A 27,560-nucleotide genomic window follows, 5' to 3' on the forward strand; every position below is an offset into this window, starting at 1 on the left:
TAAAACAACATTCGATAAGGTAGCTGCCAGGGCATATGCACCCTCATAAGATATATCAATGAAGCACAACAGTTAGCCACCACAAATCCTTATAGTACTTGCACAACCGCTAAGGTGATAGAACAATATACCTTCATAAGACTAGAATATATCCAATCTTACAACTTAACATTTTTTATAAACAAGCATTACACACTCTATCATGAACTGCGCTCCATGTTTAATGAGAATGTGTGCTCCCTACTTCAAGCTGAGGTGATAGAAAAATATACCTTCATAAGACTAGAATATATCCAATCTTACAACTTAACATTTTTGATAAACAAGCATTACACACTCTATCATGAACTGTGCTCCATGTTTAATGAGAATGTGTGCTCCCTACTTCAAGCTGCGTGCTCCCTATTTCAAGCACATAGGAAACCACATTTCTATTCATGAGGTCTGGTGACTCGTCCACTGATCTGCATGGAACAGCTTGGAGTAACCATTATTAGACCATATTTTGCTGCACCAGGATGGCAGTCCCAATATGCACTGTATAATTCAAATGGTCTACACAATAAGGAGCCCATAGTAGCCATAGAAGCTGAGAAACCTTGGAACCACAGGTTTCCCGTCATCAGCTGCAATAGAATACAGAGGCAAAAAGAGTGCTGGCCAAAGAATTAATCTGCCTTTTAGGTGGTACATGAGTAGATTAATCCGACCCATCACAAATCTGTGTTTCATCTCTACCAGCTGCAAATCAGATTGATACAATATGACAGGTTCCATGGTTGACAATATGATCACTGCTGCCATTTTCTCTACCTGCATAATTGAACTTCTGTTTGTGTACATTGAACGTGAATAAAAAGTGTCTGGTAATGTGAAATTGAGAAAACCAAGACAAGAAAATTTGTTGCTGCTTTGTCATCTTCTGCTGCTGGTGCTGCTCAACTGTCACCTAATTTCATGATAAGAGCAGCCGCTCTGATCACAATTGAGGTATCCAACATGTACACATATCAAAACCTCCAAATTTAAATGGCTCATGTGGTGCCTCTTATCAAACACAATGGTGGGATTGCATAATTCAACTTACACTCAGGGTCTACAGGGCAATTAACTAAATGATTTGAAAATTCCCTGAAACATGTGAAGAAATCATGAAGGGGTTGAAAAGAGAGAAGAAAAACTAATTGACTTTACAATGGGATGATGAGGTTATAGTTTACGACACACAGATACAATGGGGGAGGATGCCTGGTAAAAAGAACCATGGAATTAACTTGAAGCAGATTGTACAGAGATGGTAGAAAGGAAATCATGCAGACGTACAGAGTTGTGCACAACTCAGGCCATGTAGTTGTGGGGAAACATCTGGGAAGAGAAACGCTTGCGGTTTTGAAGCGGTATAACAGTTGTGTAGCTGCTGGAGTTGTCGGTGATGGGAGAGTAATAATCCTCAGAAGCTGCAGCAGCTGCTGCCACTGCGGCATCGTCATGCGGTGTAGCTCCTGCAAGCTGAGGAACAAAGCCACCACCATGGCTCTGTTGGTGATAAAGATATTGTTGCTGTTGAGTTCCTGCTAGAGAGACCCCTTCGCAGTGTTGCAGGCCCAGAGTGAGCGAGACACTATTGCTTCCTCCGACAGAAGCATACCTTGGTGCAGCAAATCCTTCTTGTGTGTACCTCCAAGCTGCAAAAGAGTGATCCATCCCTCTCATCATTAAGTTGTGCATACGCCCATGTTCGATCACCTCCTTGTTTCTACTCTCCTCCCACTTTAAGTCACGCACATCCACACCAGAAGGAGGAGACGACTCCTGCAGCATAATGCCATTTCTCGCCTTCTTTAGCGCCTCCTTCTCATGATATAGATGAGCATCTCTGGTTGCAGAGTCTGCCAACATCACCAGGCCAGGGGCATTTGATGCATTTGCTGGCTGCACCATGTCCAAAGAACAACGGTCATGATCTGACACCATCTGTTCCTCAGAAACCGCCTCCCCAGTATCACTGCTGCCCACGTCAGCCCTGGCTTGTTTGGGGCCTGGATTACTATTCTCAATCTTTGAGGCATCACCTTGATTAGCCATGGTGCCTCTGAACTTCTCCCCATCATCCAAATTTGAGTTCTGATCTGCAGAGGGTGTTCCATCCATATCTGCCTTTGCCTCTTCCAAGTACATCTCCTCCACCATCGGTTTCCAAAGCCGCACACGTGCATTGATAAACCAGTTGGAAACCTGAAATAACACTGGTGATTAACCACTGCAATAGAACGGAACCAAAATAATTCAGGCTTGGCTTGGAAGTTGAGGTGTTTATTCCACCTGATTTCGAGAAAGCCCGGTCTGTCTGGCCAGCATAAGCTTGTCTGCATCTTTTGGATACCTGCAGTTGCAGGGAAAGAGGTCAAGCATGTCATTTATACAACTCAAAAACCCCATTTCCAACACTTTCACATTAGCTCACTGCTTACAAGTGTAAAGAACTGAATTCAGACAGACAGGCGCTTGCAAACAGAAATGGCAAGAACTTACGGGTGAAGGAAATGCTCAAATAACCAAGCTCTTAGAATTGAGACGGAGCGCTCAGGGAGACCCCTCTGTGGGCGCCAAGCGTGCTGCTGCATCATTCCTAACTGCTGCAGAGCTCGTTGCTGGCGTAATTGCTGGTCCAGAAAGCGCAGTCTTGGTGTCTCCCCCCTCACAAAACCTGTGGTTGTAGGATCTTCCTCACCAAGCACTCCACTTGTAACACGAATTTGCCCACTGATTGCATCTCTCAGACCACGGAAATGCCTTGATATAGTCTGAAGAGCCAGGGCAGTATACGTCCTAGCAGCACCAAATCCAGCTGCAGATTCGAAAGCATTCACAATATCCTGCATTTGACTGTAATACTGCCTGTACCTCCGGTCCACCTGCCCAATACATCCTTGTATGTCACAAGAAGAAGAGCCTATTCCATTTCATAAGACATCACAATAAGAGCAGCATACACACATGAATACAAAAGTATGTTGTAGGGGAAGTATGTATATTTGGCACTGTCATCTGAAGTAACCAGGGTTAAACTTTGCCCTGCAAGTGTTTCCGTAACTTCTTGGAGCTTGACCATAGATATCCCCAGCAATTTTAGATCTTCCCTTGGCAAGCCTTTCTGTCATGCTTTCATTTACACTTCACAAGTACCATGATGCCATCCTTTATTTGAAACGTATGAAGTGAGCTGACTAGTTAGTATGCACAGGATGTCATTTTACTTGAACAGTGTTTGGATGACATAAATGATCAACCAGAGGGCAAGTGTTGAAATTACCTCATCAAGCATGGCCATCAACTTTGCTTTCTTCATTTGAAGCTCCTGCCTTTCCTGTGGTGTGCGCTCGGTGACAGCAGAGCTATTTTGTTCAGAACGAGAAGCAACACTTGCCATTGATTCCGGATAGTCCATCTCCTCTTTGGCAGTAGTGACCGTATCTGTAAAAGTTCCCTCTTTTGCAATGGATCCATCCATGACTGACCTAGATGCCATCCAAGATTGCATTTTCACATCTTTTGATGAATTAATTTTGACGCCACGCCCAACACTGACAATTTCGTCAAGAAGTTTCTGTGCTGCTTTTAGATAGCTTGACCCAATACGAAAACCTCCAGATCCAACCAACATTGGGACACTAGATTCTATGTGCATCTGCCTGCTGCTTACATCATGCATTGGACTCTGAAAACCTGATCCTTGCAGACCATCTCGTGAGGAGGCTCTGAAATGGCTCAGGTTCCCTACCCATCTACTTGGAACTCTCCCCTCCCTATCAGTGCACTCCTCAGCCACGTGACCTAATCCCGGACAACTGCCCATGCCTGACTCATCAGGTTGAATGTTATAATATTGCATATGAACTGGTTGGTCCTGTCGTGAAAGTGACAAAGAAAGACCCTGGCTAGGCATGGCAGGTGCTTGGGAACTATCCATTTGTAAGCCAAGAGCATCTCCATGGTGCAGTATTGCAGCCTGTTCATGATGTCTCTTGTTAAATTGGGTAACATCAGAGTTTGACTGCTGCACTGAGTCCATGGATGTAAGCCTGGCAACCAATGACTGAGTAATTTGTGTCACATCATTTGATGGGAGGAATGAAAGCTCATTCACTGCAGTCCAGTTGTATGGATTGCTGCCAGCACGATTTATGAAGAGACTTGATGAAGGATTTTGTTGCTCCATACTCGAGTTGTACATCGTTGCTAATGTAGACTGTTGTGCAAAAGAGCTCTGCGTGTGTACAGGAGGTAATGGGAAACCAACAAAATGCTGCTGTTGCTCACAGTTACTGCCAAGTGAAATATTCTGCCCAACGCCCGCAGACGTGTTGGCAAGCACTGGTGCATTTGGAGTATCCATATATCCAGCATAGCTGGGATTCATAAGATGGAGAGTTTGCATTGTATCTGCTTGTGCATTTGATTCTGGCAGATAGGTGCCCATACGGCTGCCTCTATTTCTTTCCAACCTTCAGCAACAAACAGGCTGTCTTCTACACCATTTAAACATGTCTTTTGCAAGCTTTAACCAGCGGTTGCAATTACAACCACTTCCTGACGGTGCTTGCACATCTAGCACTTCATCCCTGCAGGAAAACTTTGACCGCTACTGTAGCATTAATTTGTGTCAGTATCATGTGCAGGTGTCCCTTGTGACGCTTTTGTCTGTTTGTATAAATCCGACCAAGAAGTTCCGTGGTTGCAATGGTGATAAAGCACCAATGTTGATGTAGAACTGTTTGCTAGGGCAAGTGAGTCACAGAGTCACTGGTATGAGACATGAATTTTTGATGAGCTGCAAATGGTTTACATTATTCATGGGGACCTCCCAGGACCATATCACGCCAATCCTTAGGTGCTAGACAAATCCACTCTATTGCACCAAATGTCATATACCTGTTGTAATAAAATGATCCTTACACCCTACCCCTCATACAAGACTGTTGGGACCAAAGGGAGAGCCTGAATTGTTTGGACATAAGATTCAAAATCGCTATCATACGATTTCCCTTTGAAGCTGCAGACGGGATTCCAGGGAACACCAAGTTCTGCAGCTGGATTAAAATTGGATGATGCTATCTGCATGTAACCATATAAGAACAAGAGTGATGATTCAGCGCTGTAGCACAATGCTTTTTAACAGAAAAATTAGTACCATCCAGAAAAGTTGAAGAATGCAACAGATAGACATAGAAGCAGCAACAATGCTCAAACTGTTGTACCAATCAAAGATAGAATGGTACTAACACAAATTAGAACTCTAGTCACTACCTTAAACGGTGGTAAGATTGCACTTCTGGTTGTCATGTTTGGCTGCATCAAACAGCACACCTGCAGTGTAAAAACCACAATTCAGACTACACAATACACTCATTTTCCCCATGCCACTTTTAATGTAAGGAAACGAACTTCATTGTCTGTGACTATAAAAGATGGTAGCAACGCTACTAACAATTTGCATACAATCAAAGTCCATGAAAACCATGTTAACACGTAAAAGGACTTCCAAACACATAAAAACAATTCCCATGCAAAATACATTTTCACGGCACAGAAGGGATGCTTACCCTAGGAAGCCCTTGATCACTGCAGCTTTGCTGATCTCAACCTGTCTAGCTAATGACATTGTCGAGATACCTGAATTTGCTGATACAATAGAGACAACCGAGTGTGCAGGACAGAGTCAAATTGGAATGAATGCAGGAGAAAGCATAGCTTCAGCAGCCAGTTGGTAACATTCTGTCATCCAACAGAATAATCAAGCTTTTATGTTGCAATTATATATACCTAGATGAATCCAGGAACATTCCCAAACTCATCCTCTAAAAACACAACATAGTGCAGTTTCAATCTCACGATAGTCACTCACAAGGTTGAAAACCATTAACTCCATCATGCATAGCAGGGACTAGCTACTATGACATCCCCACTGACGTCATCAGCGCCCAACAGTGGGTGTAGACCATAGTATAAAAATATGCTCTCACACATACAAATCCACACACCCACACATACTTGAGCATACACAAAGTCTTCGTACTGAGTTTCTGTCGGCACTCCAGAGGTGAAGGGCAGATTCAGCCATGTCGAAGGCTAGCACTAGAGGAGAAGGCTAATCAAAAGGTAGTCCAAAATCTCTTCATTCAAGCTACAACTGCTTGTGAAGTCTAAACGTTTTCATTTTAGTCTCTCCCCAACCAAATCTGAATCTAGCTGATAGGGCAACACACCATTTAAGATAGAAAGAATTATGTTGCAATGCTGAAAAAAAGAAAATATGTCGCTGGCTTTAACCACCTAATGCCTTGCCTAAATTACATGGATAGTTGAAACCTTCAAATGCCTTAATCACTACACAGCCCCAGGGCCAGACACACAACTCTGAACATAAAATAGCTGATAACTGAGGCTTGCTCTATTTAATCGAGAATCATAGCTTTTTAACTTGCCACAACAGGATTGCGCTCATGTCTCCTTTTTTTTTAAACAGAGAGATTCAAATTGAGTTGCTGATGTATTCAACACTGAATTTAACAGTCCTGTTCTGATGGCTTACAGGAAAAACAATTCGATTCAGTGACCTTTGACAGGTGTCTTGGGGGTGTTCGACTTAGAAGTTGAAAAAGGTTCTAGTTGGAAAGCAAAATATATTCCCTACCACCGTGAACAGATCAGCGATGTCTCACAAACTGGCCTGAACGTGAAAATGCAGACTCACCAATTCATTTTAACCCGTAGCACTCAAGATGACGATAAAAGGGCAATCTGAGCAGCACACATGACAGGAAGCGCTCAAAACATCCCGTCACTTGTGACCCTTTGGGTATGAAGACGACGACGCCTTTCTAAGATCGGCCGCCTATTTGGGATAGTTTACATTTTAAATTTGATGCCTCAAGTCCCGTCGAGCGTGGGTGGAAAGCGAGCGCACATGTATTAGGTGAAACCAACAGAGGATTATCCTAAGCTACGATGTTTGCGACGAGAATTTCGTTCTGCTAAAACAAGGGATGGATCGGGCGTTGACTTTTTCCTCAGGCTTTTCCCGGCCCAACTGCTAGCTACTGCATCCTAAACAAAACCGGAAAGTCGACGATGTAAACAGCAACGAATCCGTGATTGACACCCAAAGCTACACATAGTTACTACCTCGCCGGGAAACGCCCCGCACGATCAGGAGACGACAACTTTACGGCCTTGGCTTCGACGGTTGCGATAACAAAATATATTCTGCTAGAGAACATTTTTCCGATGTAAGCATTGACAGTCGTCGAAGAACTCACTGATTTTTCAGAAAACAAGGCGGTGATTTCTCACAATGCTTAGAGATTTTCTTGGAATACCTGCAAGTTCGCTTGTAGATTCCTGGACCTGACCCGTTACAGACCTCTGCGGTTGAAGGAAGTAGAGTGCCTAATGCTATTGAGTATCGATAGCTTGGTCTCAGAATCGAAGAATAGGGCATGATGCCATTAAACTTGTGAAGGAACTGGAACGAGGCTCTTTGGGAACGGAAAGCAGGAAACGGGAAGAACTAAGAAAAGAATTGGAGAGGAATATTGTCGCTGGAGCGGTCAGGGGCAACAAAGGGAAGCACGGGGAGGTGAGGGAGTGATTTGACGCTTCTTATGACGAGATGGCTACGCTTGTGAAAGGTGCAAGGAGCTGATGGAACCTGGGACGAATGCGGAAGGGAAGAAAGTGGGTCGTGTCAGAGAGAAGAGGAGGGGGGGTAGGAAGACGAGGAGGGGTCTCAATCGAGATATGTCGGACACACAGAAAGAGAGAAAGAGAATGGCTACAAAGAGGAAAATGCGAGTGAGTGGGGGAAGGGAAGAAACAGGGGAAGTGGATAAAAGTGGATGCTGGTGCACTGGGAGATGGTGACACGAGGGTGGAAGAGAAGAGTTGGGATTACGATACCACAGGAATGGTGTGATGAGAGGCAAAAGGGAAGAAGAGAGCTCAAGAGAGAGACCCAAAACACACTTTCTTTTGGTGGTGAAGAGAGACCCAAAACACACACATATACACAAACACAGATGGAGGAAAACAGAGTGACAGACAGAGCATAGAACAGACAGAGAGAAAGAGAGAGAGTGTGTGTGTGTGTGTGTCTGTGTGAGAGGGAGAGAGAGAGAGAGAAAGAGAGAGAGATGGTCAGTGTTGCAGTATCCAGAATGAGCTGTATGTATTGCTGTGGAGAAAGGCAGTTCCTTCACACACATAGATATGGAGACACAGGCACACACACAGAGACACACAACATTATCAGTCAGGTTTTCCAATCAACGGATTATGGCTTGCAGCCGCCATGGAAAAAAGCAATTCCTGCACAGAGATAGAGATGGAGAGCACCACACACACACACAGACACAGAAGTGACTAGAGACTCGAGAGAGGCACAATCCCCCAACACAAACACACAGAGTGACTAGAGAAAGACTATAACAGGGAGAGATCAGAGCCCTTGTTGGGTTGCTTTAAGCCTCTCTACCTACATCTTTGTCACACTTACCCTCCTCTCTTGGTGTTTTTCTGCAACAGAATCAAGCTGCCTTGACGATGATCAGACATCCACCTCTTCCTGTGAGCTGTCCTAACATTTGGAGTGGTGGACTCTTTCTCCTTGGAGTCCTGGTTTTTTGTGGCTCTGCAGTCCCCTGCAGTCCCCAGGCCCGACTCGGTCCTCCCTCTTTGACTTCCCTTGCTCATTTTCAGACCATAATCTGCCAATTTCGGACCAGCATACTCTGATTTTTTTAACATAATGTTTACCTCTCACATCTTCCCACATATGACCTGCAGCTTTGGACCTCGCAACTTCATTTTTTTAACACTCGAAGGAGATGTTTCTGTTTCAATTGAGATTGTTCCCCAAAGTATGCATGCTTTTCCCTAAGGAAAATGAGATGATTTTCTCTCATGTCAAGATGTTCCCCAAACTCACTACAACCTCCAATGAAGAATCCCCACCTAAGGTAGCCACCAAAGACCCCCATTTGACATGTGCCATCCCTTGATTCACTTCCTCTCTTCGTTGGACCACATAGAATCTTCCTCTAAAGAAAACGCTTGCCTAGTTGTGAAGCACGTTAAGCACATTGCCAAAAGTCCTTTTCAATGAACTTTAGGCTTAATGGAAGGGGATGCAAGTGACCCTCCAACCTAAAAAGCTTCCACCACCTCAAATGTGCAAGTTAACTACTTTTAAAGTTGACTTCTACCTTTAAAGGAAGGCAAAGCAAAGGAGATGATAACAAACTAGACGTTTAAAAATGTACTAGATTTTAATTCACTAATGCAAGAATCATGTATAGACCTCTTTTCCTAAAGTACTTTAACATACATACATATAGAGGGACATGAGATATGAGATATGAGCTATGAGCTATTTTTACTTCGTAGCAACAATGCCAAGGAGCCGAATAGACTCATCCGAAGCATGAGAATCGAACATACACACACCACAACATGAACCAGAGCCTTAACCACCAAGACCCACGCGGATTTTACAAAACTTGGTGGGGAAGGATGGCTTATACAGAGATCCACCAAGACCCACGTGGGTTTTACAAAACTTGGTGGGGAAGGATGGCTTATACAGAGATGAGATATAAGCTATTTTTATTTCGTAGCAATAATGCCAAGGAGCCGAATAGACTCATCTAAAGCACGGGAATCGAACACACACACACCACGACATGAACTCCAGCCTTAACCACCAAGACCCACGCGGGTTTTACAAAACTTGGTGGGGAAGGATGGCTTATACAGAGATGAGATATGAGTTATTTTTACTTCGTAGCAACAATGCCAAGGAGCCGAATAGACTCATTCGAAGCACAGGAGAGAGAGAGAGAGAGAGAGAGAGAGAGAGAGAGAGAGAGAGAGAGAGAGAGAGAGAGAGAGAGAGAGAGAGAGCATAATGTAAGAGGGCCTCTTTCCTAGTCTACAATTTAAAGACCATGCTTTTTGTTCGAACGTAATATACACAAATATGTCAACGTTTTAATGCATTACCATTACAATAAGGGGTTGCTCTTTTCTCCTCCTTAGAAATTTATTAAAAAACTCACACACTCGTTTGGGCCTATCTTGGGGCACCCGCCCTGGCTCTACCGAACAAGTAGGAGGGCTTGAACAGCTCCCCCCCCCCCCCAATTCTTGAGTATGCACTCATGATATATATAACCATTTAGCAATGATTTGCTAGCTAAAGGATAAGTGCTAATTGATGCTCTATCTTTTTACATTTTTTCAAAACATTAATCATAATACAAAACATGTGTATAGATTCGTGCTTTATATTTAATTACTTATGTTAAAGACATATGCACTACCTACAACCACCCACAAATAAAAAATTAAGAGAGAGAGACAGAGAGAGAATGCAATGAGGCAAGAACACCATGTATAGTAGAGAAAAAACTAGAAATGAGCTCTATTTAAAATTTGGAATGAAAAGGAGAACCGGAAAGTTTGCATGCATGTATTTTATTCAAAATGTGAAAATGGAAAGTTCTTATATCTACATCAGTTTTGTTTCATGATTGAGTCCTCTAAAAATGCTAACTTTCCTTCTTGATTGTGATTCATCAAGAAACTTGAAATCATTTTGGAGACATAGCCCATGTCTAAAATTGTCCAACATGGAAAGTTTGTGTATATTCTCAAATTCTTCGCATTCCCCAAAAATGGTCTAGCATAGCATGTTTTTTACAAACATCCTTAATGTTATTAGGGTCTTTCAAACTTTCAAGATGCATTTCATTGAAATTTAATTTTAAAAGAGTGAATAAATCAGTTGTTTTGTTTGACATATCATCAGGATTTTGCGAGGAATCACCAAGGCATTGCACTACCAATGCCCTTAGTTCAATGTACATTCTTAAGCATGTCAGATTAGCATTCAAGATCAAGTAATCAAATTTTGAAACAAGCATGGATGATCAAGTTGTCACAAATCTTTACATATGCAAATGTGATCATCAAGGTTATTCCATAGTTTACATTGGAGCATTTGCATACTATCCTTCAAGGTGTCCTCATCAAGGAAGAAACTTGATAAGGTTTGAGTAGTGTAGTTCTCATCCTAAAAAAGTGTGGAATCGACTTCTATAGCAAAACATTCGTTTTGGGAGTAATTTATTTGTTTTCTACCTATTTAGTATTTTTTTCCTAATACATTAGCTCTTAGATGTTGCTACTCATATCACTTAAGTGAGTAGAGTATCAAACAAAATTATACCCACTATGTAAAAATTTATTGAATGCATTGGGTCGGTTGGTTGAAAGCGATGTTCTCGGAAGTGGATTAAGAAATCTTGTAAGAGGTGACTCTCGAAAATGAGGAGGGATGGAGCTAACAAGAAACTCATGAGGAGAGGGCCCTTAGAAAACTGTTGGCTTTGGAATGATATATAGCGGGCTTTATCAAATGAGGAACATTCGACCTTGCTTTGAAAAACGTAAAAAGGTAAAATTCTGGGGTAAACGTAAAAAGGTAGCTCTGCGGCGGAGATAGTTCCTGGTGCCAGGTGTACGATCGTGTTAATTTAGTACGCCTCCAAGTACTCAATACGTGGTAGACAGCAGCCTATAGGATGGACACACGTGTCGGAAGCTCGCGTCTCTCGTTTATAAAAAGCCTGCCTCAGAGCTGCTGACGCGGATTTAAAAGGCTGACCATTAAGGTCTTGGTTGCTGACTCGGATTCCGGAATTAACCCCTCTGCGTATTTTTGTTTCTACCCTCGTCCACGGCCTCCCTTGGCAGTATATATATATTTTTAATTCCGTCAAAGAACCTCACAACCTCCTTCCTTTTGACTACTCCTCTTGGCATCCTTCGCCCGCCCTCGCGCATGCTTCCCTTTCCCTTATTCCCCGCCTCATAAGAACATCTTCATGCCCTCCAACCCCACCTGGTATACCCACTTGCACACCAAGCTCCAACACAATGAACAGTAACTCCATTGACGTTCACCTCCCCCATGATGTGACTTCTGACCTACAACCACTCAACTAGGCCATGTGTATTTAATATTTTTTGAATAATCTGCACTCCCCCTTTCTTTGAATTCTGGGACCTCAAAGCAACACACGAGCATCCTGGAGACCCCAATGAGACATCAAAAAGTTTTGGCTGTAGTAACAGTCAAAATATGCTCTAAAATTATTTCATGGTACAATTGATACTTTGGTTATAAAATACTTTCATGGTGTACCTTATAACTTGAGTTGTATATATTTGCCAAAGACTTTTGAGTAAAAAGGACATGTTATGTAGATGCTCACTACATATGTGGGTTACAATAACAGAAGTACCATCTATAAGGCCAGTCTTTGAAATTTGGAAAAGCAAGGAGAAGTACATTCACATTGGAGAATGCTAACCTACTAGAAGCAACCTTCACTCACCTTATCATTGCAAATTTTCACAAGCTTCCACAAGTGCAATGAATCGTATACTCAAGTTACCCACATAAAGCAATGGTTTCGTAGGTTTTCCCCACCTTTTAATTGAAGCTCCCTCATAAAGCTGCTTCTTATTTGAGACACTAACCTTGCTGACAACAAAGTTGTTGCAACAAATGTACATGGGTATATTGTTGACATGTTGCACACTTTTGTCATGTATTGCACTACCTCATAATTAACCTTGATAGACGATTGAATGATGTTTTATTGCTTTTCTAAATTTCATCAGGCCAAAGGAAACTTACGCATGAGGCTAGAGAGCAAATTGTGCTAGGTTCTAGGAAGGAAACTAGCATACAAAGGTAGTCTTATTTTGGTGCTCATGCATACAAGGTAAAGTTCTTAGACAGCTCAAATAGTGGTGTATCATGAAACATTGAGGTGAATGGGGCAACATTCCCCGATGTGCTTTAACCAAAACTTAAAGTGAATTAGTGTGAAGATTCATGAAGTTCTGAGAAAGTTATACATGTACCTACCCATTTAAAGCTACAAGAATTGGGGCAACAAGTATTAACAAGATGAAGTGCTGCCATGAGAGGGCTTGTGTGGTTGAGGGGAAGGCATAGCATGGTTTAACACTTTATTATTATAAATGTGAGGAATAACTTTCTATCTTGTTTAGTTGTGTCAACCATTCACACAATCATTTGTCTTTGGTTGAAGATCAAGCTATTGTTGATTGGGTTGGAGAGGTGTGCCTCTGATGTTTGACCTGGCCCTCATGCATTATGAGAAATTGAAGGTTATTTTGGCATGGCGTCAATCACTTCAATTTTTATGCAGAATAAATGAGCCCTTTAGTTCTTTTGAGTTTTTTTTAAATTATTGATTTGATCCATTTGGTGTCAACTTTCAACAATTTTGAACCTTATGCATGTAAAGATGTCCTCCATAATCCTATGGGGTCAATCTTGTATATACATACTTTTTCCTTGCAATAGCTTTGGGCAAGCAATCCTATGTGTGTAAATGGAAACTCAGGGCCACAGCATGTAGGTCGCATTTATTTTTATAGCATTTATTGATGATAAATTGAAAAGATGCCACATTAAATTAGACACATTGGGAGAATTTTATATATCCTCAAAACCAAGCTAAGGATTACTCTATGGATGTTGCAATTGAAATTCAAGTTAGAAGGGGTATAGTTGAATTTTGTGAGCAAATGAGCGCTTCAAAACGTGGATGTGCAAGAGGAAATCAAGCATGTATCTCTCCATGTCCTAAATGATGCGTCGCATTCATGATATTCCCTAGCATTACAAATCATGATCGATTGCTTGCTAAGCATCTAGGGATGGCTTAATTTGTGTAAAATGTTCAACCACTCTGTGGCATAAAATCTCTAGAAACCTGCATAATTTCAAACTTCAAATTCAATGATCAACATTAATCTTGTTAGCACTATGTAAGTAAGACAACTGTTGAACATTTCTTTATCAAAAACACCATGGAATCAGCTCATATGTTCTCAACTATATGAGTCAAAGAATGCTTCTATAATACTGATACTAAAAAACTCGATCAATAATAGTTTTTGCAATTGTAATGAGTCCAGGCATGCCTATATACCTAGAATTAAAGACTTCAACAATCAACCTACAGTTGTACAAGAGTACATGAAGCCCAAAGAGATGGTTCAAGTCATACCTCAATGGAATAAGTGAAGGATATGCAAATATAGTTTAGAGTATTGGTAATTAAAGGCAAGTTCCATCAATTGAAGAAATACAATCAATGTTACTTGTTGGTGAGGAACTTAGGATTGGGTGAACAATATGGGAATCTAAATTAGAGTATCACTTAAAGAAATATAATTAATTGCTTGGTGAGAAACTCAACAATCAGGCCATTCAAGCAAGGAAATGCCAATCCAATCAACAAGCATTTACAGCCTCAAGTAGAGGCAGAGCTAGAGCTAGAAAATCTCAAAGAAGTGGACATCAACATCAAAATTAGCATCAATAATAGCATCGATTATTGTATGTGGAGCTTGATCTTTTTTTCAGAGATTGTTTTCAAGTAAAGGCAAAGGTAGAGCTAGAAAATCTCAAAGAAGTGGACATCAACATCAAAATTAGCATCAATTGTTGTATGTGGAGCTGGACCCATGCATGCTTATACCCATTCCCTGAAGTGGGGGTAGGGGGGGCAACACCCCCCCTAGGATGTCACCAAGGGGTTCTTAGGGGGGGCTGGTGACATGCTAATCCCCCTTGGTAGGGGTTCAAGGGCAGCACTAGCAAAGCCAAAAATACATGAAAATTGGTGCATGAGTTTCTTATGAGTTGTGTGGTCAAAATTGTAAGATAAGGGTGTGGCTCACATAGTAGGAGAGCGTTGGATATACTGCTTGTATCTTGTTGGATAATAAAGACGCAAGACTGAATGTTTCTCCATGGACGTAGCCCACACTGGGTGAACCACATATATTAGTGTCTCTTTGTCTCTTCCATTCCACGTGCTTTCTATAGTATGTATTTTATGCATTTTGCTTCTCGCCTTGTTGCTCAGTTCTTATCGTGTTGCTCCTAACAACTAGTATTAGAGCGTTTTTTTTAGCAACATCTGTTGACTTGTTAGAAAGGAGGTTCCAGGTTTGAGTGGGATCAATGACAAAAGAAGGCAAGTTAAAAATCGAGAAGGTCAATGACAAGAACTACCAGCATTGGAAGATGCAGAGTGAGGACTTGTACTCTAGAAGGAGCTTTTCTTGCCATTAGGTGGGATTGCAAAGAAGCTTGTCAGTTTTCTTGCAAAGGGCAGTGAAAAAATTTTAGTATACCATCACACATGGTGTAGTGGTCGAAATTCAAGCTTATAAGGATGCTTTGGATTTTTAATTTATATATATTCATAGAATAGATGTTGTCATAGGTTAAGAATGGCTACATAGTCTTTGGCATAGCTTGTAACAAACTTATATAAACAACTTTATCATATTTGAAAGGCATAATAGAGTCTTCCAAATTCAATAGGAATATGATGTACCTAATTCTCTACTTATTTATTTGATGGAATTGGAATGTATTCTACATTGAGGTATATATTTGTGATCTTATATTGTTGATAATTTACTTTCTTCCTCACTTGAAAAAAGTAAACTTTTATCTGATATTTTTGAAAAGCATAAGATTTTTTTTAATGATGTAAGTGTTGACTTGAAAGATGTTCTCCAATATGATGCCTAAAATTACTACCTACTCTATAATGGTAGAGCATGTGTCCCAAATAATCCCGATGAAAGTGTCAAATTCTCTTGAGTGTCATGATAATCCTCATGCTTGGAATGTATTCCACATTGAGGTATATATTTGTGATCTTATATTGTTGATAATATACTTTCTTCCTCACTTGAAAAAAGTAAACTTTTATCTGATATTTTTGAAAAGCATAAGATTTTTTTTAATGATTTAATTGTTGACTTGAAAGATGTTCTCCAATATGATGCCTAAAATTACAACCTACTCTATAATGGTAGAGCATGTGTCCCAAATAATCCCGATAGAAAGCGTCAAATTCTCTTGAGTGTCATGATAATCCTCATGCAAGTCACATAGTTGTTCATAAATCATAAGTACTATTGAAAAGATAATTCTTTTGGCTTGGATTAAAATAAGAAATGCCAAAAGAATTATGTATTCAAGTGCAAGGTTATGTACTGAAGTGCCAAAATGCTTAGTCGATAAAGTTAAACGTCTTAAAATAAGAAGTCTACCACCTCATTTGGAGATCTCATCCAAAAAATGGGAAATCATATGCATGGATTGTATTGTTGAATTACAATGACACAAAGAGTGCATGACATTGTGTGGGTTATTGTAAGACTAGTTGACCAAGATGGCTTAATTTATTATGAAGAATGACGAGGTTAAAAATCATAATTAGCAAAAATATTTGTGGATAATATTCATAGATTGTATGGGTTAGTTAACTAGTATTGTTAATGACAAGATATCAACTTTAATAGTCCTTTTTGGAGGGTTGTTTTTGAGGTTGGAAACTTCCATTGGCCATGACCACTGTAGACTATCCACAAATTGATGGTTAAGCTAAACACATCAATCGGGTCATTGAGGTATGCTATGGGCAACAAACTAATTGGAAACAAGCTATGGGCAACAAACTAATTGGAAACAGTGTTTACCCATATTAGAAGTTGCATATAATTGTGCCAAATATTAAACAACAAGTTTTAATCCCTTCTTGATGATGTATAGATTTCAACCTAGAGCTCCAATTCTTGTGGGACTCAAAAAAGAGAAGATTTAGGTAGCTAAAATATTTCTTGAAGATATCAATCAAAAGCTTAACCTACACAAGGCTAGGATTATAAAGGCTTAAGATATAGCAAAAAGTTTGTTGAACCTTTTTTTTTTCTCTATAAAATGCCGAATATATTCATAAGGGGGGGGGGTCCAGCCCCAAAAAAGGGACCCTAATTATACAAAAAGAGGCCAACTCTAGGGGTTAACTGACCAAGGCCAATGCAAATATGCTTGAGTTAACTATTTGAGCCACGAGGAAACACCCAACAGGTAAGAACCCACTAGATCATCTGAGAACATAGCCGACCCTTAGTCCTACAGCTACATAGCAGTATCGACAGCAAGGGCTGTTGCCACTCCATTCTGTAAACTTTCCTTTTTGAATGCCAACTGGTTTCTCCTTCCCCATATCGCTAGGCATACCGTAGATCTAATAAATGGCCAACAAGCTGCTAGGGTGGAAGGCATGCCCTCGATATCCCCCAATAGCACCACCCTCCATTTACGCATGACCTTGAACGGAGCCATCAACCTTGCCAACCTGATCGCCTTCTATACCTTGGACTATACCTCCCTAACCACTGGGCACGCCCAGAATAAATGCTTGACGCTCTCCGGAGTTGCCTTACAGAGTGTACACGATGGGCTCACGTTGACCCACTTGGCAATCATCCCTCTCTCTGGCAGGGCCAAAGTAGTAAGCGTGCTTTCCCAAATTTGCAATCATGCCAAATTTCATGGCATCTGTTCCGCCACCATCCCCCTCTGCACCTTAACCCCCACATAATATTCAAAACCAGGGCTAAGGGATTTGGAGGTAAAAGCACTCTGTATGCCCCTTTCGCCACCGTAATCTTCCTCAAGCAAGAGCGATTTAACCTCCTCCACTGATTCACTTTCCAATTATCTAAGAAAACAATGTTTGTCGACCATCCATTCAGGACCTGCATAAGGCATGCGTTTAGGAAATCCAACTCTGGTCGACTGAGGCCATATTGTGCTTTCAACACCTCCCCCGATTTCCATCCAATTGCCTTTTTATCCCAAAGGTCCATCCACAGCTTGATGCCTTTTTGATGCAATCATCTCACGATTACCATATTGGACTCAACTAGGGGTCCGTTTCGGAATGGCACAACGCTGCTCCACCAGATCCACTCCCCCAAGCTTGCATCTCTGTGCATCCCATTTCTACCTCGCCATTGTAGGTGCTGCCCCGCCTCTTTTGAGTCCCTCTATCAGACCTGAGCCCTTAATTTTTAAGGGGAACTCAGAGAAAAGTCTGTGGTACCAGGTGGCGCCTAGCCAATTCCCCACATTCTTACCCTTTGCAAGCTCCACTGCCCATTTAAGTATCTGGATCCGAGGCGCATTTGCCTCAAATAAGACCGACATCCATTTACATAGCAAGGACTTGTTTTTTACCTTGGCATCAACTAACCGCAGACCGCCGTTATTCTTTTGTGTCTTAATCACCTCCCAAGAGATATAGTGGATGCATCTTTTCCCATTGTATTCCGCCCATAGAAATGCCCTAAAGAGTTTTTCTACTTCCAACCAGTGACTCTTTCTGAAGTGCCACATAGATGCTAGATACATAGTGGATGCTGAAAGGATATGCTCCAGGACAAGAAGCCTTGCATTCTAGCCTAGTGGGAGGCCGTTCCAGTATAACAACTTCTGCTTGAGCTTGTCCTTAGTCTATTCGAATCTTTGACGTAGTGTGATCTCAATTCCTTACTATCTCTCCTTTCTCCACACTGGACTCCCAAGTCCCTCAACCACTGGGGCAAGGCTCCGTGCTCTAGCCTGAAGGCGAAAGTCTTTGCCAGACTACATACAGACCCTGATGCTTAATAGAACACTTGTATTTCCCTGAACAGATTTGAGACGATACCTTGGTCCATGTTAGAGATAGAGAGCATGTCATATGCAAACATTTGAATTGCCCATTGGCTGCCATTGGGCAGCTGGAGATCTTTGATCTTGCCCTGACTTACCTTATTCTTGATCATGGCCATCAGTGGGACAGTAGCCAATGCAAATGGGAGGGGGGCTATGGGACATCCTTGCCTCATTGATCTTTTTAGTTCATACCTTCCCATCACACCCCCGTTGACACAGAGGATGGCTGTAGCATTGCCAAATAGCATCATCACTTTCTCGGAGAAGCCTTCACCAAATCCTAAACATTTCAGGACAGCAATAATATAATCCCATGTGATCCGGTCATAGGCCTTATCTAGGTCTATGCCGAAGAAAGGGGCATTCTCTTTCTCCATAGTTGAGAAGGCATTCTAGAATTCCTCTTCAGTAAACGATCGTGCCAACAAGTTTCTTTGGCCTTCTGAAATTCGGATGTCCACATTCTCCAGGAGCACGTCCAGGTTCTCTGACCCAGCTCTGATTGTCAGCACCCTCTTCGCCCACAACACTGCTCAATTGATCTAAAAATACTTTGGCTATGTGCCAAGACTCAGTTACCAAATTGCCTTTTGTGTCTTGAATCCAATCAATGTTCTCTCTCACGTATTTTCTTTTCACTGATTGAAAGAATGGCTTAGAGGGGCAATCATCAACCTGTAGCCATGTAAGCCTACTCTCGAGCTTCGTGAGTAGCCTCTAACTCTCAAGGTAAGGCAGCCACCTTAATTTCTACTAGGCATGTGGAGATGATATTGTCCTGTGGATCAACTTCCACTGCCAAGCTCGATGATTTACGGATCTCAATTATCAAGCCGCTGTCCTTACGCTTTCTCCTTTTCTCCTCTATCCACCAGCCTCTTGCTTTTAGAAACATAGCTCTCAGTGTTGCATCCCACCTTGTCATGGGGTCTGCTATACCTACTGCAGCCTCTCTCCAAGTCTTGCAAATCATCTGACAGAAGGCTCTGCTCTTTAGTAGTTTGTTATCAAACTTGAATGGACGATCTAACGACCTCCCGCAAGCAAGCGGGATGGAGAAACACAAACCGTAGGAATATGATCTGACAGGCAAGAGGAGAGGTCCTTTTTTCGCCCAAAGAGAGGTTTCATCCACCACCCCTCATTTGAGGCATAGAAATGGTCTAACCTCCCCGTTCTAAACTCACCACCTATCCTTCTATTGTTCCATGAGAACCCCTCAAGGCCCTTCCCATCGAGCTCCACATAGTCCACTAGGCCTAAGGATAGGGCAAGGTCCTCCCACAACTCTCTCTCGTGACCACTCAAGGATCTCTTCCTGTGAGATCTGTCCTCTACCCGCTCCAATCCCCTCCAAGAAGCCAATTAGAACCTCGAATTGAACTCTTAAGGACCTCCCAACAACTCTCTCACTCACACCATTGGGGACATACACACTAGCTACCCTAAAGAGAAAGCCCTTGCCAGACACCTCTATCCCAATAAACCATCCATCAACAAACTTGAACACTTCCTTAGCCCTCAGTCCTAGCTTTACTAACACCGCTAACCCTCCCAATAAACCATCCATCAACAAACTTGAACACTTCCTTAGCCCTCAGTCCTAGCTTCACTAACACCGCTAACCCTCCTTTACCCAGAAGAGGGCAATTCACAAAGACTTCGAAACCTACCAAAAAGTGGCAAAAACTATCTTCCAAACCGCATTTGATTTCTTACAGCAGCACTATATCGGGATTTCTATTTCGAATTACCTTTATACACCTGTTCCATATCTTCACTTCCCTTTAGGCTTTGTTGCCTCCTTTACTGCGCCAAGGCTCTGCAGGCATTTTTAAGGAATTGCAGACGATTCTCTTTGCCCAACGATGCCCCACGAGCCATATCCTTGAGTCCCTTCGAGACTCCCTTCGGTGCCTGCCTCTGCTCCTAGGATCGACTCGAGTTTGTCCTTTCTTCCAGGACCCGTTTTTTGTGATTCGCCTCGGGTAGAACTTCATCTTCATCGATCGTAGTGTCTTCTAGACCAGCGCTGGGGGTGCCCAGATCCTCGTCCATCCGGGGCTCCTCCTATACCAGATCTTCCAATGGAGTGGCTGTAGTCTTCCGACCTTGGCTTTGCTCTTTTGCAGGTGGCCGATCTGGAGAGCCATCGTAGAACTCATGTGTCCTAGCCTTCTTGCCCGCCAGCTTCCAGATGTTCTCCTTCTCCCTCAAGTCCCCAGCTCCCACCTGAGCTGCTTCCCGATGACCTTGGCTCTCGGCTGTATGCCGGAGGGTCTCCCCCCGCTGAGGACCAGCTTTTCCCTTTTCCGGGATGCCTCGACCGACCTTCGGCTCCTTCTGCTTCTGCACCATTCCTTGAACGCAGGCCTTCCCATCTTTCGTTTCCCATCGGGTTGACTTGGAACCTAGTGCCACCTGACTGGCCTCCACTTGTTTTTGTTTCTCCAGGTCTTGCGACGACGGAATCGCCTGCTTATTGGGCGCTCCTGGTTCTTCCGTTTGGTCACTTCGATCTTCCTCCTCTACTACTTTTTTAGCAAGCTTCGTGTTCTCTGCCCTTTTGGGACACTCCTTGGCATAGTGCCCCGACTCTTTGCAGAAATAGCAAGCATCTGGGAAGGGCACCCGTTGTCGTAGAATACCGCCATCCAGGAAGGCCAAACAAACACAGTCAAGGAGCTTCTGGCTCCAGTACCAAAGGATCCATGCCTTTCGCGTAGATGACTTCCTTTGGGAGGGATGAGGGACCAAGCGAACTAGCCATTCGGTCCATCGCTCCACCCAACCACTCCGGGAGACCTGGGAACTCCATCCACACTGGGCATTCATGGTACAAGAACTCCCCCACAATGAAAGACAGGATCCATGGTAGGGAAAGCACCATAGTTCCATCGAAGAGATAGGATTTGGCAACCAACTCGTTGCGTACAACTTCCGACACACACCTCAAAAGGAAAAAACCTTTCCCCACAAACTTGGTTGAGAACGCAGAAGCCGGTAAATCACACTCGTAGAGCAAGAAATCCCTCAGCTTTGATAGGACGGCACTCTTCCCGTGAAGAACAGGTATGCCCCCCCCTTGGCTAGCCTTTCCAGCTCAGGCTTCACCACTTCGTAAGGCACCTCACAAACTACTGCATGTTCCTTCCCGCTCTCTAGAAGGCTTTTTCGTTCAGCCTCCCTGTTGCGCCATGCAAGTTCTAGTTCAACAATCTCCTGCAATTCCTGCTCATGCAGTGGCGTAAAGCCTCCTTGCAACTTGCCTGCAACTGCTTCCGCATACGATGAATCTTCGATTCTTGGGGACCTTTCTTGTCAGAGCTCTCTAAGACCTTACCGTCCCGTCCCCTCAGACTCACTCATCCGAACTACCTCGGGATCCTCCCTGACAGAGATCTCACACATACGGTGCTTTAAGGCCCTTCCTTCTACGCCATGCTGCACAAAAATCGAGAGAACCGACATGCACTAGCTCACCACCACTCCGAAGTTCAAAAAACAAGTTTGCTGAACCTTAGAACTAATGTCTCATGGATTTAACTAAGGCTGAAAGTGAGCGCTTTGACCAAAGAGCAAAGCCAATGAACCCAAGTGCCAACCAAAGTGTGAATCAACAAAGACCAGGGCAAAGTAGGAAGTAGCTCGTAACCCCCTATCACCATGGTGTATCAAATTACATGTTGTTAAAAGCCTTCAACAAATGTCATATGACAATGAATATTGGATCCACGAATGTCAAAGGTATTAGTAGGATCCAATATGACAGCTACCCCTCTAATCGATAGGTGAAAATGGTTGTAAATGCAGTGAATAGTATCCTCCATAAAAGTCATATATGTAAAGTCGTGAGTTCTAGGAGTCCTTTCTTCCAAGGCAACATGGGTGCGGAGTGTAGCCCTTGAGATGGTCATATTTAATTGCCAATTTTGGCTAGATAATAGAAGAATGCTAATTCCAATTTGTTTGCATACATTTCCTCTCTTTTTTTTCATCATTTTCTTAGTGAGTTATGCATTCTCCCTTGCCCCCAGCTACATATTCACTACACTATGATTCACATTGCTTGAAAAAGAGGGAAAATCTCATTGTCTCTTTTGGGAATAGTAATTAACCCAAACTCGAAACAAAATGAAGGGCCACAGGACAAATTGAAACATTAGCACATACTACCATGATTCTGTGTGAGGTGGTTTATGTGGGAGAAACTAGCTGAATGCAAGCATACCAACAAGTCGTGAATGTCAAAGCCAAGGGACCTGAGAACATGATATCAATTGAGATATTGACAACAAAGAGAAGGTGGAATGCCAGAGTAAAGCTAAAAGAAGAAGGCTATAGATGATCACCAAAGAATACAAATCCCTCAATGGAGTTAGTGAGCAACCTAAATGGTTCACCCCACCACTAATTTCGAATAGTTAGCCACCATTGATGTCAAATGAAGAGAGGGAAGGAGAGTCAAAGTACCTCACCTCTAGAGAATTTGAGTATATTTTGGCAAGAATAAGGAAGCATATCCTGAGAACCATCAAAGAACAAAGATTGGGCTGAGAATAAACACGACAAAATAGACAAATTTGGAGCCAACCTATCACCAAGTCTACCCACTAGCAGCAAGAGGACCAGCAATACAAATGAAATCAGAAATGAAAAAATGACCAGAGACCAAGCAATCAGATAAACAAATGTGGGATCACCCAAAGCATCCAATTTTCTCCAAATCAATGGAAAAGTTCCCAATAGTTTCTTGAAGATAGTTTAAGTACTCTTTAGAGAGTACAAAGATGTATTCAGTTGGGCATACATAGATCTGAAGGTGTCTCAACAAGCTTTATTTAACATCAGATCCCCCACATTTTAGATGCAAAATGTATTCAACAGTAGTGATACCAAATGAAACCCAACTATGCTAAGTTGGTGAAGGTAGATTGCTCAAGGCAAAATCCATCTACCAAATCAATTGGTTGTTTCCAATCATCATCATACTAAAAAAGAACACCAAGTTGTGAGTCTATATCGACTACCAAAAGCTAAATGAGTAGATCATTGTTGTCTCTTTTTTACCCAATTGTAGGTCCCGAGGGTGTTGGTCACCTACTGTCGTGTCATTGCTCGTTGTAGCATAGGTATTCACAAGTGTAGCATAGGTCCTCGGGTCATGTTTTGTTGAGAGGTATAGGCTGAAGCATGGAAAGCAGATCTCATGCGTACGTGAATGAGAAAGAAAGCTTGATTATAACGATTGATGGAGGCTCTTGCCTCCATGGGAGTTCAAGGGTTTAGAAGGGGATTTCAGCGTTAGAAGTGTGGACAGGGTTGAGATAGTTAACTAGGAGTTCCAGGGTTCAGAGGGGGTTGCAGGGTTTAGGAGGAGTCTAAGGTTGAGGAGTGGAGAGCTAGTCTCCTTCGCAGATTCGAGGGCAAAGGGTTGAGGAGAAGTGAGGGAGGAGGAGGAGGGAGGAGGAGGAGAAGGGAGGAGGAGGAGGAGGAGGGAGTTCAAGGGAGGGAGGAAGGAGGAGAAGGGAGGAGGAGGAGGAGGGAGTTCAAGGGAGGGAGGAAGGAGGAGATGGTGGAGAAGGGAGGAGGAGGAGGAGAAGGTTCAAGGGAGGGAGGAAGGAGGAGAAGGGAGGAGGAGGAGGAGGGAGCTCAAGAAGGGAGGAGGAGGAGGAGGGAGTTCAAGGGAGGGAGGAAGGAAGAGATGGGAGGAGAAGGGAGGGAGGAAGAGGAGATGGAGGAGAAGGGAGTTCAAGGGAGGGAGGAAGGAGGAGGAGGAGGAGGGAGTTGAAGGGAGGGAGGAAGGAGGAGGAGGAGGAGTTCAAGGGTGAAGAGTGCAAGGGTAAGGGCATGCTAGAACACGATAGTGTAAGGAAGCATGGATGCAATGGAAATCAATCACAGGAACATAATAGTGAGCTTGAACACTGAATCCCAAAGAGTGGGAGCTTCATTCCATTTGAGAGATATTTATACATGTTGGTCTCTCCACTTTTGGAGGGGACCTTTTGGGTCTCTACACAAAGTGGAGGGACCTCCGAAAGTGTAGGCTTTTAGTATTTCTCTCTCTAGATTTAGTCTTTCTCTCTCTAGATCCTGATTTTGCAAGTATGATTGGATCTTTTCTAAAGAGGATTTTGGCTATCCTCATCCTTTAAGATAGGGGTACTTCAGGTTTTACTTCGGTGGTTGGCCGAGGTTTTGTTCTTAGTGGGCAATCCATGCAAGTATGCCCAACTCCGCGTTCCCTGTACACAAGTTGGAATGAAGTGGGGTTACCCTTGTGTGGGCATTCTGCTATGCGGTGCTTTTCTCCACAACCAAAACACTTGATGGGTGTTCGATATGTGGTGGGTCTTACTTGATTTGCATACACCGGGATGAGTCCAGCACCATCTATGTAGTACATAGGGTATTCTGTTTCATACTCATAGTGAGGTTCCTGCTCTTCAGTTTGTAATTGTTGCACCGGAACTACTAGAGCAAGATTGGGAGCCACTAGATATTGCGGGGGATTGGGATTCCTCATTAGTTGAGGCAATTGTGTTCTCACCGGGAGTGGGTTGAGACATGGCACTTGTGCATTAGGTGCCAATCCTGGTTGTTTGTACATTGGGATTTGCGATAGCTATTGGTATTGTTGGGGCCAGGGTTGTGCTACCCTCATATTGTAGAAGCAAGTATTTACATCATGCCCTGCAGCATTGCAAATGGGGTACCATAAGTGTGGGGGCTGAGCCACTTCTACTGGGTTGAGTTTGTTCCTCAAGATCGAGCATTCATTGGCTGTATGGTTGGCCATACAATGTGGGCACCAGACATTTTCTCATTGTGGATATGTCTGAGTTGGCAACTAAGACAAGTGAAGTTTTTGTTCCATGGCCTGCATCATGTCTTCTTTCAGCTTCATGGTCATGGCCTCTAGGTGATCTTCATTTGATGTTTCGGCAGTGGACCTTGATTTGCCCTTTTTCAAGTGCTTATCTCACGCACTAGATCTGCCATCATCACTGCTAGTGTCTGAGTCGGTCATGCCATCCTCGATGTCAATGGTTGCCGCATGAGCAGCACTGAATGTTTCATAGCTACTAATCTTTTTCATATCCTTTCGGATTTTCTTTCTTAGTCCTGCAATGAACCAAGCCGTGAGGTACTTTGCATTGGGGCATGGGTCACATTTGGCGATTAATCATTCCATCTTACCTAGGTATGTGCATACATCTTCTCAACGGCCTTATTCGATCTTGCTTAGTTGGAGAGCGGGATCATCTTGTAGCCTCCCTATTTGAAAGCATCATTTAAATTCTGTTTGAAGTAGGTCCCATGTGGCGCGCTCTTCCACTAGAAGGTCTAGGTACCATTCAGACGCTTCATCAGTTAAGGCCATGGGAAACCAAGCCACCTTGGTTTCATGGGATTGATCTCCACCTGCGCGGCATGCGGCATCAAATTGTTGGAGGAATCGGGCTGGATCTCCCCTACCATTATATTTGGGAAGTTCCAGCTTTCCCAAGGGGCACCTGCCTTGAGTGTTATTATTTCTTCGATTAAAGAAATTGTTAGCCTCTGTCGATATCCTCATCATTGTCACGACAGCGTCCATCCATGTTGTGGCGTAGAGGAGTTAAAGGAAGTGATTGAATCTCAGGGGGGGAATTCGGTGTAGAGGATTGTCAGGGGCGGTGGTTTCAACAGAGTTGTATGTGGATTTGGCGAGCGATGGAGTAAAAGGCGTTGGACGGAACGTAGCTGCATCCAGATTGGACGAGATTTACAAAGGGTGTCTCCATCGTAAGTGTGGGTGTTGATGTAGTTTTGTTTGGAGGGTTAGAGTGGTGTTAGTTTGTGTAGGGACTATCGTGTTAATAATGTGCCTAAGATTGTCCTACATGTGTACGGAACTTGTGCCGGTGCAAACGGATCGTTAATCGGAGGTCACGGCATGAAGATACGAGCGAATTTGTGCGAAACGAGGCCCACACGGGGGTGTGTATGAGCGAGTGCTAGGGCAACTAACCTAACTACGATTAGTTTATTTAGGGTTAGTTTAACCCTCCTTTTTTTTTTCTCTCTACTGAGGGGGCGGTGGCTTTAGTGGGTCCTTTTTTTTTTTAAAGGGGGGGGGGTATGCCTAAAGCCTTAGCCTCTTAAGGCTAAGGCTTGGTGGGTGCCACCATCGCTGGCACGGGTGGGTTCCGTCGCGTGGCACAAGGGTCGCCTTTGTGTGAGCGTCATCGTCGCTGGAGCAGGCGAGCTCTGCTTCTATGCGAGCGCTATCGCCACTACTGTGCAAGCACTGCCACATGCGCGCAGGTGCCGTCGCCTCTGTGTGGGTGCCCTTAAGGCCTTATGGCGTTCTTAGATAGGGAGAGGGGGGGAGGGGGGGGCGGTCGAGGAAAAGGGGGAGAGAGAGAGAGAGAGAGAGAGAGAGAGAGAGAGAGAGAGAGAGAGAGAGAGAGAGAGAGAGAGAGAGAGAGGGTGGAGGAAAAAAGAGCAGGGTGAGGGGGATGGAGGGAGGGGTGGAGGGGGTGAAGGGGGGGTGGAGGGGATAAAGGGGGGGAAAGAAAAAAAAGGGGGGGGGGGGGGGGGGGGGGCAGTGTAGGGGGTAAAGGGGGGGTGGAGGTGGAGATGGAGATGGGGGTGAAAGAGGGAAGGGGGGTGGAGGTGGAAATGGGGGGGGAAGAGGGAAAAAAGGGGGGGGTGGAGGGGGTAAAAGGGGGGGTGGAGGTGGAGATGGGGATGGGGGGGAAGATGGAAAAGGGGGGGGTGGAGGTGGGGGGTGGAGGGAAAGGGAAAGGGAATGGGGGGTGGAGGTGGAGATGGGGATGGGGATGGGGGGGAAAGAGGGAAGAAGGGGGGAAGGAGG

At 43.6% G+C, this 27,560-nt stretch overlaps 1 protein-coding gene across 3 annotated transcripts; it reads right to left on the minus strand.

Moving 5' to 3' along the window:
- Positions 1–203: 203 nt before the first annotated feature.
- On the minus strand, positions 204–8,446 carry LOC147888928 (uncharacterized). Of its 3 annotated transcripts, none has more exons than XM_087392226.1 (7): positions 7,380–8,446; positions 5,604–5,682; positions 5,308–5,367; positions 3,314–5,115; positions 2,533–2,915; positions 2,323–2,383; positions 204–2,235 (listed from the first exon to the last, which is right to left on the minus strand). In XM_087392226.1, the coding sequence occupies exons 4-7, from the start codon at positions 4,478–4,480 to the stop codon at positions 1,339–1,341; spliced, it is 2,508 nt and encodes an 835-aa protein (XP_087248352.1). In that variant the 5' UTR covers positions 4,481–5,115; positions 5,308–5,367; positions 5,604–5,682; positions 7,380–8,446; the 3' UTR covers positions 204–1,338. The 3 variants fall into 3 exon arrangements, with proteins under 3 accessions (XP_087248352.1, XP_087248353.1, XP_087248354.1); XM_087392227.1 differs by having other exon boundaries at positions 5,604–5,775; XM_087392228.1 differs by lacking the exon at positions 5,604–5,682.
- Between the last annotated feature and the right edge of the window lie 19,114 nt (positions 8,447–27,560).

Source organism: Dipteris shenzhenensis, chromosome 21 (genome assembly GCF_047967505.1).
Source record: "Dipteris shenzhenensis isolate YYH24624 ecotype China chromosome 21, Dip_SZ_1.0, whole genome shotgun sequence".
In the NCBI taxonomy this organism is placed as follows: Eukaryota; Viridiplantae; Streptophyta; class Polypodiopsida; order Gleicheniales; family Dipteridaceae; genus Dipteris; species Dipteris shenzhenensis.